This window comes from Halichoerus grypus, chromosome 1, assembly GCF_964656455.1.
Source record: "Halichoerus grypus chromosome 1, mHalGry1.hap1.1, whole genome shotgun sequence".
NCBI lineage: Eukaryota > Metazoa > Chordata > Mammalia > Carnivora > Phocidae > Halichoerus > Halichoerus grypus.
The window spans coordinates 57,422,779-57,435,946 of NC_135712.1; the positions used below are offsets into that span (position 1 = coordinate 57,422,779).

General features: G+C 43.4%; 1 protein-coding gene across 2 annotated transcripts in view; it reads left to right on the forward strand.

The window, feature by feature from the left end:
* Nucleotides 1-12,928, forward strand: part of TMPRSS7 (transmembrane serine protease 7) — a 36,353-nt gene extending 23,425 nt beyond the window's left edge. For both annotated transcript variants that reach the window (XM_036066588.2, XM_078060195.1), the window contains 7 exons: nt 1,718-1,825; nt 4,091-4,201; nt 4,997-5,113; nt 6,015-6,186; nt 8,515-8,783; nt 10,350-10,486; nt 12,357-12,928. In XM_036066588.2, the coding sequence (XP_035922481.2) occupies nt 1,718-1,825; nt 4,091-4,201; nt 4,997-5,113; nt 6,015-6,186; nt 8,515-8,783; nt 10,350-10,486; nt 12,357-12,527 (1,085 nt within the window). In that variant the 3' untranslated portion in view covers nt 12,528-12,928. The remainder of the gene's footprint in view (nt 1-1,717; nt 1,826-4,090; nt 4,202-4,996; nt 5,114-6,014; nt 6,187-8,514; nt 8,784-10,349; nt 10,487-12,356) is intronic.
* The last annotated feature ends 240 nt before the right edge of the window (nt 12,929-13,168 follow it).

Consider the following 13,168-nt stretch of genomic DNA (forward strand, 5'->3'; position numbering starts at 1 on the left):
GTAAATAAATATAAATATATGTAATACAAACAAAATATATAATAAATAAGACAAAAATTATGTATTTATTATGGCTATAGTTTAAACTATAGAAGAAATAATATAATTATTTGGTACAATTGAAAAATAATTTCTTACCTTATTCCTGAAATATGGGACAAACCCATTTCTTGATTTCTTGTTCTTGCTACTCATAAATCTTTGTACATATGATGTTTATACCAACATTTGGTGGATCAGAAAGCAACCGTTGTGACTCACTTTAGCCCATGACCCACAGGGAGAGCTGCCACACCAAGAACCATGGGGACAGTGGCCAGGAAGTGGTCAGCAGTGTTTAAGGGAAGTCTTTAGGGCTGGAGAGAGTAGATATTGCCTCAGGAAATTCTCAACACGTTTTAAAAGGGAAAAAGTAAGGGTTAACCACTTGAGAGACTTGAGAGAAAGCTCATTTAGAGCCTTCCTTCTTTGCCAATATACCCGTTTCTGGATCTGGAATATTACACTTCTCACTAGCAGAATATTACCATTTCCAGCAAGAATAGCAGGTAAATAGTGAGCCATCTTATTTTCAATTGTTTTTTTCAAACCATGAATATTTTCTAGAAACCTACCCTCTCCGTGTGTGCCAATGAGATAGTAGAAGACCTGACCATGTGTTCCCGCCATTCTTGTGCACAAGGGGAATGTCTTAGTCTGTTCCGGCTACTCTAACAAAATACCACAGACTGCGTAGCTTATAAAGAACAGAAATTTATTTCTCACAGTTTTGGAGGCTGGACGTCTGAGATCAGGATGCCAGCATGGTCAGGTGAGGTCTCTCTCTGGGTTGTAGACTTCTTGTATCCTCACGTGGTGGAAGAGGGTGAGGGAGCTCTGCGAGGCCTCTTTTATAAAGGCATCAATCTTATTCATGAGGCCTCTGCCTTCATCACTTAATTCCCTCCCGAAAGCCCTTCTTCCTAATATCATCACATTGGGCACTAAGATTTCAACATATGAATTTGTGGGGCCCACCAACATTCAGACCATAGCAACAAAGAAGGATTTATTATTTCTAATATATTTAGCTATAAGCCCAGGATTTATGATTCAAGATCAGGCAGGGAATGGATCTTTGACGAGTAGCCTGGTTGAGGTGGACTGGGAGGTAGAAGGCAGGAGTTCTGAGTTTTGAGGCCAGTCACTCATCTCTCTAGGCCCAAGTGTCTAAGATCAGTAGTTACTAATGTATTTGGGGACAGAGATCACTTGATAATGTAATTAAAAGCACAGACTCCTCAGAACAGTGCATCTGATCATATAGGATTCAGAGACACCAGAAGGCCATTTGTAATTCCCTGGGGAGTCTAAAGACTGCACACTAAGACTGCTGGACTCTCTAAAGCATATTCCAGCTTTTGCTTTCTCCGAGTCAATGACAAAGCCGGATTGCTGAGAGAAAAATGGAGATAGTAGAAGTTTGATTATACACGTGACCTGGATCCAGTGTCCACTCAGAGCCTCTGGTGGATTAGTTTACTTTCCTCTGCTCTCCTAAATTCATCTTTTTTGTCTTTCAGTTATCACCTATAGCTTGATTTGATGGAGAAAGTGTATAATTACTATCGCTACATTGCCAATTCCTTAACCACCTAGTACTTCATAGTTCTTTGTTCATGTGGTCTGATGACTTTGAGGGACTCACACAAAGCTTCCTCTGTTTTATTGTCTCTAGCCTGTCCTGTTGGATCTTTTAGATGCTCCTCTGGCTTGTGTGTCCCTCAGGCCCAGCGATGTGATGGAGTTAATGACTGCTTTGATGAAAGTGACGAACTTTTCTGTGGTGGGTATTCAAGTTGTACTATGGCTTTCTTATGAATAAGTAACTTCTCAGGGCCATTGTTGCTGCTGGTGTATATCCTGGGTCTTTGTAGCTGTTATCTATTGCTGCATAACAAGTTACTCCCAAACTCAGTGGCTGACAACAATCATTTATTCTGGACCATGCATCCATGGGTTGTTTGAGATATGACTGATCTAGACCAGCCTCAGCTGGGTGGCTCTGCTTTAAGCAGTAGGTCCTCCTAAGTTTGGTTCTTTCCAGGTTGGTGTCAGGTCTACTGCTCATGGCTCTTTTTCTCATTGAACTAGTGGGCTGGCCATGGCAGTGGTAGAAGCAAAGGAGGAGTGAGCAAAACCACATGGTTCCTCGTAAGTTTTGGGCTTGGAACCAGTACACCATCACTTACGTCATATTCCATCAGTCAAAGTGAGTCCTAGAGCTAAGGCCATAGTCAAGGGACAGGAAGCTTATCCTGCACACTTTGGGGCCATGGCGAGGGTGGAGGTGTATAATACTACCACAGGGAGTGAGGATCTGTGGCCAGCAATTCAGTGAACCACAATCTTCAACTAACAATCCTCTTTCAAAGCACAGATCTTTTATCTAGAGAGTAGCTCAGAATCTGCAGAGGAGTCAACTCAGCACATTCATTCATGGAGCACAGGTGTTGTGAAGGAGAGAATTATTACTATTATTACCTGTATAGTTTGCAACAACGTCACACCTGCAATGACTAAGGGGCAGGGTATTGGACATTCCTATTTTGGACAGAGGTTCTCTCTCTTGGTTTTTTGTTACTATTTGCACATCATTCCTGAATCCACCTCCAGTTTCGGGGTGTAACATGGGGAGGATAGTTCACCAGACCGTATGACACCATTGGCAACACTTTCTCCTAAAGATCCAGATTTTAATTCAAATACAATTGCAGTGGTGAAGCTATTTAATTTCTTTCATATTCTTGGAGAGATAGTAGAGTTAATGTAACTATGAAAAACTTATATTCATGAAAAATAACCTATGACTCTATACCTTTTTTTTTTTTTGACAAAACAAAATCAAACTCTCGTAACTTATGGCTCATTGACCTTTTCAATCTATAGGGCTTTCTATTGCTTAAGAAAATAAATGCTGGCCGTTATATAGTGAGTGAAGTTGCTGGTGTTTTTTTACATTATTATCATTCCCTGCTATGATGCTCCAAACAGAAGTGATTATTGTTATTTTATAAGAAGGGCTGTTTTTAGTAATCATTATTTCTCATTGTGCCATTTTGGAAACTATTCTCTAGGAGTCAGCTAGGTACACCCAGAAGCTCAATGAGAATTTCAGGGCAGCCATGTCCTCCCCAGCTACCCCCCACCCCTAACAAGAGATGCCACTGAAAACACGAGAGCAGATAACAAAAATGATCACTTTTCACAAAACCAGAAATGTCTAAGGAATCATACCTTCCAAGAGTGCTTGCTAATTTACTGCACCTGTCCCTTGTCCAAAGGCAATTCATGAAAATATTCCAAAGAAGAAAACTTGTGATAATTTACAATGGTGTTTCTTAATTCAGGAAATGGATCACCCAGGACAAAATCATTTTAAAGAGAGTTTTCCTTATACGCAGATCACAAGCCCATTGTCCTTTAAGATCTCATAGCTGTTAATCTATTCAGCAAAACTTTAATGAGCACCTACTATGTAGTCAGGGGCCTGAGGTACAAAGATGAATAAGACAAAATCTTCAATGTAAGGACACTCCCACTTTGTTTAGGAAGGCAGACAAGTTCAATTTTATGTATTTAGTTATTTAATTTTTTTTTTTTGAAAGAGAGAGAGAGAGAGAGGAGAGAGAATCTTAAGCAGGCTCCACACGCTGAGACAAGGACCTGAGCTGAAATCAAGAGTTAGAGCTGAACTGACTTGAGTCACTCAGGCGCCCCAGACAAGTTCAATCTTGATAACAGCCTATGATTTTTATTTTCCTTAAAAGAAAATCTCACGATGCATTTAATCGTGATTAAGTAAACAAATTGCCAGGGTTGAACACACTTAGGCAAAGGCAAAAATCAGAGCTGACAAACTCAGAGCACTAGGAATTACAGCAAAGTTTCTACCTCTGCTTTTCTCACGAAAGTGTCAGGTTTGAGGAAAACACACTTTTTATTTTATGTAAGTCATCTTAACCATGTGCACCATTAGAGGGGCCCTGCTGGTTCTCAGAAGCCAGCTGATGTCTCAGGCTCACGAGCTTTCTGTCTGTTCTCATTCTAGTGACTCTTAAGCCTGCCTGCAACGCCAGCTCTCTTGGACAGCACAGCCCTCTGGTCTGTGATGGCTTCAGGGACTGTGAGGATGGCCAGGATGAGCAGAACTGCACTCAAAGTGAGGGAGAATCCTCTGCACTCTGCTCTTCTTCCAGAACACTCTGCTAAGTCGGAACTGAAATACCTCTGGGGGGTTAGGGCAATTGACTTGCCCCAGTTTTCCCAAGACTTACCCAGTTTTAGCACTGAAAATCCCAGTTCCCTGGAATCCTCTTGGCCCCAGGCAAAACGGGACAGTTGGTCACTGTTTGAGTTGAGTGTGTGTGTTGAGTGTGTGCACGTGTGTGTGTGTGTGTGTCCGTGTAAATACTGGAAGCTTTTCATTGCTTATTTGCTTTTAATGCTGCTTGAGAGTAAAGGATGCTGAGGACGTGATCTAGCGGGACTTACCAGATACCGTGATGGGGCATGTTCTATTCTAGCCACTGCAGAAGCACACACCACTAGAGTTGTGAACAAATGTGCTGTGATTCACAAAGCCTGCCCATTTCCCCCGTAATGATATGAAAGGACTGAATATGGTATTGATCTTTGCTCAAAATTTTCTTGGAGAACAAGACAAAATAATTAATAGCACAGAGACCACGGCCTACAGCAAGCGATAGGGCCAACTGCTTTGCATCTGCCATTGGATTGGTTCTCAACAGGTGCGCCTGCCTGCCTGCCTTCCGATGGCTCTGCTGAGGTGAGGGGACTGGTCACCGTGGGCTTGCTTCATCGCCTCTGCCATGTTTCCCAGAGCAGCAAATACTGATGCCATGGCTACCCCATCCTTAGAGGACGGAGTTGAGTGTCATTCCCTCAAGTCTGTTTCTGAGCAGGAAAAACTCTTTCCTCTTTTGTTCATTTTTAGGCATTCCATGTAACAACAGGACTTTTAAGTGTGGCAATGATATTTGCTTCAGGAAACAGAACGCGCAGTGTGATGGGACCATGGATTGCCCCGATGGAAGTGATGAAGAAGGCTGCAGTAAGTAGAAATACATTCTTTCCCACTCCTTGCATTCTGTCCTCAGCTTCCGGTTGTTCATTTTCATTCCCTTCTTGGGGTAAATGCCCCTGGCAAAAGTTGGGGTCCAGGGAAGAATAGTAAATATTGGAGAACTGCGTCTGAAATGATTTCTCAGAATTAAAAACTCTGGAGTGGATTCTGTCTGCTTTCTTGATAACAAGCATCAAAGCCTCAGGTGTTTATAATGAGAACTTTCACTTTCTGATAACTCTAATCAAGGGAGAAGCTCCTAAATAAAAAGTCCACAAGAAAAGAAACATACTGGAACACAGTGGATAACTGTTATTTAAGCCTTATGTTATAATCAATACCAAGTGCTGCTTCTTTCTTTAGCGACGACCTGAGAACCGTGATCTGCCATATGTTAGTATGTGGTCTCTAACTGGCCACCTGGCAGCATGTTAGTAATGCAGCCTTATCAATACAATTTGCCCCAGAGAATAATTGCTCTGGTAACTAGTTTTTCTTAATAGGTTTTCATTTGTCTTGGACTTAGAAATTCTCTCTCGAATGCTTCCTCTCAAATCAGCATGCCTCCAAAGACGCATTCAATTCTGTTGCGTTTGAAATTCATCTTTTCCTCTCTAATAATCTAAGTCCCACAGCTCCTGTTCATATCAGGGCAGCTGTTGCTAACAAGTCCCCCCTCCTTGAATCAATGTGCTTTATTGTATGGAGACTCTGTGTGCCACCTGTTCTCAGGAGGGAGTGGTTTGTGGGTGCCTTTCCTCTAGATAAGCGAGAAGTTTCACATTGCTTGTCTGGGGCCTTAGTTCCCAATGCAGCTCGAAACCGGACTTAATTTCCAGTTTTTCTTCCAAGTCTGCTTTTAAATCACGTGGCCCTTCCTTTCCTGAAGGCTGCAGCGGGGGCTCCTCCACCCTCCACCGCATCATTGGAGGCACGGACACGCAGGAAGGGGGTTGGCCGTGGCAAGTCAGCCTCCACTTTGTCGGATCTGCCTACTGTGCAGCCTCGCTCATCTCCAGGGAGTGGCTTCTTTCTGCGGCCCACTGTTTCCATGGAAACAGGTAGGGCATCCCAATTCTTACTCTAAGATGGCACACTCTCTGATCCCAGACCATACATCCGTCCTCAAGTTGTGGAAGGAAGCTGCCCGCTGGGGACATTCGATCAATTTAAATGGTGTGTGTGTGTGTGTGTGTGTGTGTGTGTGTGTGTAGAATGGGCACTGGACTTCTATTTAGAGTGGAAGGGTAATGATTCTTCACCCAGTTTCCGAAGTATTGGTTGGGGGGAGGGTTCCCATACCACCAGGCAACTCTCTGACACCAGTTGAGTGTCTTACAATTTAACTCAATTCTGACCCTGTCTGCCTGCAGATAGCATCAGATTAAGCAGGTGAAGGGCTCAGCCCTACAAGACTGTCCCTCCTAGCCTACCTCAGACACCTGTTGTAAGTCCAGGTTGTCACCGTACTTCTGGCTCAACAGCTATAGAGGTTCCAACCATCTCTTCCTGGGGTTCAATTATTTTGCTAGAGCAGTTCATAGAACCCAGAAAAACAGTTTACTTTCTAGATCACTGGTTTATTGTCAAAGGGTATAACTCAGGAACAACCAGAGGGGAGAGATGCCCAGGGCAAGGTTTGGGGAAAGGGTGAGGAGCTGTCATGCCCGCCACAGGTGCACCCCTCTCCCAGAGCCACTCCCCCTGAATCTCCATGTGTTCACCAACCCTGAAGCTCTCTGAACCCTGTCCTTTTGGGTGTTTATGGAGGCTTCATTGCATAGGCATGACTGATTAAATCATTGGCATTGGTGGTGGATTCTAACCTCCATGCTTCTCCCCTCCTCAGAGATCAGCAAGTGGGACTGAAAGTTGCAACCCTCCAATCACATAGTTGGTTCTCCTGGCCACCGGCTCCCGACCTTGGGTGGGGTCCAAAAGTCATTCATTAACATAACAGGACAGCTTTGTGGCTCTATTCACTTGGGAAACTCCAAGGGTTTTTAAGAGCTGTGCCAGAAACGAGATAAAGACCAAATATATATTTCTGATTATAAATCACAATCTTAAAAAAGGGAATCATGCAAAGGTCCGTTATTAGGGCTCACGTTGGAAGAGCTCTGACTGCCTTTACCAATGGGATTGTTATGGGGCAGATGCTCTTCCAGCTCAGAGTGAAAGGGAAGCTTAGAACAAATAACCACTAAAATGTAACCTCATTTGGAATCTAGTGGATCTTAGGTACAAAAATATATCATTCGTTTCTCATTCCGAATTTTTTAAAGTAGAGTATTTCAACCAATTTATACAATTTAACTATTTGCTTCTTTTGGAAATTACAGAATTCACGTTCATGACTAAAATGGCTATGCTTCTCTTTAATCAGTAGTCTTTTACCTATGACACTGCTCCAAGTACTGTGTTAACCTTAATACTCCCCCGGGGTCCCCGGTGCCACCTGTGAGATGTCAGCTGCACAGATTCGGGGCCACACTCTTTGGGCTCTGTCCTTATTTTTCTTGCAAAGCTTTTGCAATCTCTTCACCCCACTAGAACAATCTCTTCACCCCACTAGAACAATCTCTTCACCCCACTAGAACAAGGCTGCTGTGCAGGTGGAGCTGGATACCTCACATGGAGACTGCAAGACCCTCAGTGACTTTGTGCAAGGCCACAGGGGTCAGAAGTAGAGTTCTGGAAGGGCTGACAAAGAGTGGGGCCCCTGTGAATGGTCATGCTTGAGCAGTTGTAGCTATGATCTTTCAGGCTTCTGGTAGATGACAAGACGGAATTTCATCAAATTCCTCCTTATCGCACTTTGATTTCTCCCATCCAAGTACTAACCAGGACCAACCCTGCTTAGCTTCCGAGATCAGACGAAATCGGGTGCATTCAGGGTGGTATGGCCGTAGGCCGCACTTTGATTTCTAAACTCTCTTGGAATTCCTATCATTTGAATTTGGCAAAAGGATTCCCAGACCTCTGTCCTACTGGCCCTGTCTGTCCCCATCAAATGCCTATGTCAGCATGAATAGGAAGAATGTAACAAATTAATTCCAGTCACATTCTTGACCTGTGTATGGTTCATGAGATAGCAGGGGCAACAGAATTTCCAGCAGTTCTTTAAGATGGGAGAGGGAATTTTCTGGAACATAACTACCATGCACCACCCCTACTATACTTCCCTTCATCTCTGGTTTTACTAGGAGACAAGGGAGGCTCAGAAAAGTTGTGCTTTTTGCCATGTCAGTGAACAGAGCCAGGGACTACGATAGGAACTGGAAGGTAGGCCTTCCTCCCTCTGCCCTTGTCTGTCTGCAGAGGGCTTGTGTCCAAACCCTGGGTGGTTCTCCAAATCCTGGCCACTGACTTTCTTCCTTTTCTGCTAGGTTGTCAGACCCCACGCCATGGACTGCTCACCTCGGGATGTATGTGCAGGGGAATGCCAAGTTCGTCTCCCCAGTGAAAAGAATTGTGGTCCATGAATACTATAACAGTCAGACCTTTGACTATGACATTGCTCTGCTACAGCTCAGTACGGCCTGGCCTGAGACCCTGAAACAGCTCATTCAGCCAATATGCATTCCTCCTGCTGGCCAGAAAGTGCGCAGTGGGGAGAAGTGCTGGGTAACTGGCTGGGGGCGAAGGCACGAAGCAGGTGTGTGAACGAGTAAATGGTCATGCCCTTCCCCTCCAGATAATACTCACTTGCGTTGATGTGGTGCTTTGGGGTTCACAGAGAGGGTTTTTGTATATGGTCTCATTTGAGCTTCTGATAATTCTAAGAAGTAGAATAGAGGAAGGTGTTACTATTCCTATTTTATGATATTCTTCCCTTACCCCCAAAAGAAGCAAGACCCACCTCACAAGGGGAAGGAGGCCTGTGAGCAAGGCAAGATTGGATAGATAGTATGGGCCCTTTTCAAACTTTACTGGGTTTTCCACTATAGAAGAGCAATTCCTCTTTACTTTTAGGGTTCCCTTTCATCCAAAGAAGCGATTCCTTTTCTTAAAGAAGAGAAGGATGCCCCCCCGCCCCCCCCCCCCCCCCCGCATTGTGTCAAGTCACAGGCAACTGTCTGGATTATGCCAGTATGGCTTATGCAAGTATGGCTGTCACAAGGGCAACTCACCAGGCAGATGAGAGTCAGGGCTGAAAGCCAGCCTGCCCTTAGCTCCCCGCACTGCAAATTCAGGCCCTGGGTTCCATCAGCCTAGAATCAGACCGCCTGGAGGGGATGCCTCCTTACAATCCCTTCACCCTAGCTGGCGTCTCTATCATTATGCACAAAGGTCGGACTGGTAGGGAAGTCCCTACATTTGCTCCGTCAAGGTTTTTCATGGTCTAGGATTCAAGGTTGATTCCAAATGTGCAGCGAGAGGAAGAAGCCATAGCTTTGTGAGCACCGCCCCAGAGCTGACGCTCTTCCTTCGGCTCCCATGCCTCTCAGAGTCCCTTGCAGCCATTTCCAAGAGTTTAGGACAGACGCATTTTCTGCAAACCTTGGCCTCGTTTTGACACCCTCTAAACATTCCTTGCGGGCAGCCTCTCCAGGGCTCACTGCCAGCATGTGGCATGTGGTTAATGCCCTCCCAGTGGCCTGCTGGGATCTCAGGACCCTAATGAGGGAGGGCGGCTCACGGCTCCAACACCTGTAACCTATCAGGACTGTGTTCCAGGCTTTAATTACATTATCCTATATCACAGGAGGGAAGAGTCTATTCAACCAACTTTATCATGAGACATTTCTTTATAAGCATGAGTGTGAGTGTATTTATTTTTCTGAATAATTTTAGCCAGACAGGATAAAAAGGAAGTGAAAGGGCTATAACAAAACTTTTGTTTTTATGGTTCCCAGGACTCTCCCATATATCAGATTATGCCGCTCCATTTAAGGGGTGGTCCTCTCAACCAGTAAGTATTAGTAACTGTTGGGATTCACAGTCCTACCGGAAGCAGGAAGTCCATGGTGAAGGAGTATGGCTCAGTGGCTCCCATGATTGAGTCAGACCTTGGGTCTGAATCCTGCTCTATTACCTGTGAAGTGTGTGCCGTCGGGCACTCCCTCTAACCTCCTCAGCCTCTATTTCTTCATCAGCAAAATGGGGATTATAAAAGAATTTACATAAAATATTGTTCTGAGATAATGTGAGTAGATGGTCTAATAGCACCCTGAATAAGTGTAATCGTTACCATGATTTCTACTTCCCATGTGTTTTCCAGACAATAAAGGCTCCCCTGTTTTGCAGCAAGCAGAGGTAGAGCTCATTGACCAAACCCTCTGTGTTTCCACCTATGGGATCATCACTTCACGGATGCTCTGCGCAGGCGTCATGTCAGGCAAGAGAGATGCTTGCAGGGTAAGTCATTGCATCTTTCCTTTGCCAGGAGGTTATACTTTCCATAAATGCTTTCATGTTTAACTTGCACAACACTGGGAAATAACTAGGACAGGTATTTCCCTTAATTCAGATATTAATTATAATCTAATTGCCTAAGATCAGGGAAAGGTGATTAAATAATTAGGTCTATAAAACTCAGTTTTCTGGCTCCCATGTATTTTCCTCCAACATTTAGAAAATTAGGTTGGGATTCATCATTCTGCCATAATTTATTTTCTTATGACCAGAACTAAAAAACAAGGCAGTTCTCTCTCTCCCTCCCTCTCTCTCTCTCTTTCTCTCTCACACACACACACACACACACACACACACACACACACACACACACAGTGTTTTAGGATGGTTAGCTGCCATTTGCCTTCTGAAATATCAGGGTTTTATTCACTTGCTCTTTGATGCATAGGCTGGGGGAAGGGAAAGAGGACTGGGAGAGGTGACAGAGGACACTCATTCGCATGCCTCTGGTTAGGCCTCCTGACAGTGGCCAAGTTGGAGTTCATCTTCGTGGGGACGTTTCTAAGTCTCAGATTCCAGCCTATGCAGATAGCTGTATGATTGCCAAAAAGTGAACAGATGATTTAGAGGATCAAGAGGGCAGTGGGAGCTGTTCCCACATCTCTCCACAACCTTAGCCACTATGCCACAAAAACTCATCTTACTATAATAATGGATTTTATCTTCTGAAATCCTATTTTGCGGCAAGCACTAGATCCTTTACATAAATTCATTCAAGTCTTTCTTTCACCCCCATTTTACGGAAGAGAAAACTGGGACACGGAGAGAGTAAGCAAATTACCCAAGGTCACACAGCTAGTAAGTAAATGCCTGAGCTGGAATGTGAACCCTTACCTGTCTAATGCTAAAGCTGCGATGTTTTGGCTGCTTCCTGAGGTTAGTCAGTTCTATAGCCCTGTTCCACCTAGCCACCAAAGTTTACAGGTCAACTTAGACTTAGTAGAGCTGGTGTCATGATAATTAAAATAGAAAGAGTCCAGTTTCTCTACCAGTCAGAATTCATCTAATCAGGGTTGGAATTTGGGGGTGGGACTCGGGGGCAAATTCGGAATGCTTTTTTTTAATCTTTGCCTCTAGCTAAGTTGCAGCTTTACCTGTCTTCCAAACTAGAAAAATAAAGTCCAGGTGTTATGATTTAAAGAATGGGTACTGTAGGAATTATGTTTACACTTTGAATTATTTTTGTCTTTGCTTTGCTTTGTGGAGCTGAGGTATCAGAAGGGACTCTCAGATGAGGGTGATTTGTCCCTGATGGCTGTGGGCCAGTGAGCCTTAGGGGTTGCCTAGGGGTGTGGTTCTTCACCATTCATTGTCAGAATCCTGAGCCAACCACTGAATTTGCATGGCCCAGAGGCAGAGGTCAACTTGCCAAGATAACTCTGGTTCCTGAGGTTGTTGTCAGGGCTAAATGACCCAAAATAGTACCTGGCAGACAGCTCACGCTAAATAAATGTTAGCCATTATTACTCCTACTACTCCTACTACTATGGCTACCTCCACTACTATTGAGGTTTGTTCTTTGTTTGGGATATGTGAGAGTTGTTTCCCCTACAAGAATATTCCAAAGATACTCTTGGCCTAAAGAATTACATTTCTTGTGACAAATGCAGCTTTTTGATTTTAGGAAGAATAATTCTAAAATGACGTTAGAAGCTTCGTATTATTTCCTGACCCTTCTCCAAACTACGTAATGATTAGCCAAGCGAAAACTTTCCAGAACGGGAGTTTTGTTACAATCCATTAGACACATTAATGACAAAATTGATGATCATGGGAGAGAGGTACTTCCTACTTACATTATCTTCTTGTGCAGGGAGATTCGGGTGGACCTTTATCTTGTCGAAGAAAAACTGATGGAAAATGGATTTTGACTGGCATCGTTAGCTGGGGACATGGATGCGGAAGACCAAACTTCCCTGGTGTTTACACAAGAGTGTCAAACTTTGTTCCCTGGATTCATAAATATGTCCCTTCTCTTTTGTAAAAGTACAAGTTGGAGTTTTGACTATGATTTCTGTGATAGGTTCTTTAAAAAAGCAGTAATTATCCATAAAATGAGACCCAATTTTTTTCTTCTGTAAATTTCAGATTGCTTTCATTTGATGTTTATCGAAAGGCAGAGAAATTAATATGTATTTTATTCCAGGAAAATTTGCCTCAAGGATAGAACTGTATTCATTCTTAAGCATCAAGGGGCCATTTAGGAAACCTAAAATAATGTCATGAATCAAGACTCTAAAATAAGATAAGAAATGGGTGAGATGCTCAAGAATCCATTCTTAAATTTATGTTTCTGTTCAAGGTACAGATAAGGATTTAGGCAAATCTGATTTATTAAAATAAAAAATTCCATTAAAAATGCCTGATTTCAGTGTTCTAATAAAAGTAAATGCACAAAAATGTCTCTTTTATAAATGCAAATGAATCCAAGCTCAGTTATTGACAAAGGAAGTACCTATATTGTTGGTTTCCAATCCAATTTTGTCTAACCATATCATAACAGACTTTTTTCAACCATGACACAGGGTAATATTGTGTACAGAGAAACCAATCTACTAACCAATAAAACTGCCAACCTAACTTACTTGGCTCTTTCATGCCAAGATGCCAGGATGACATGGAACT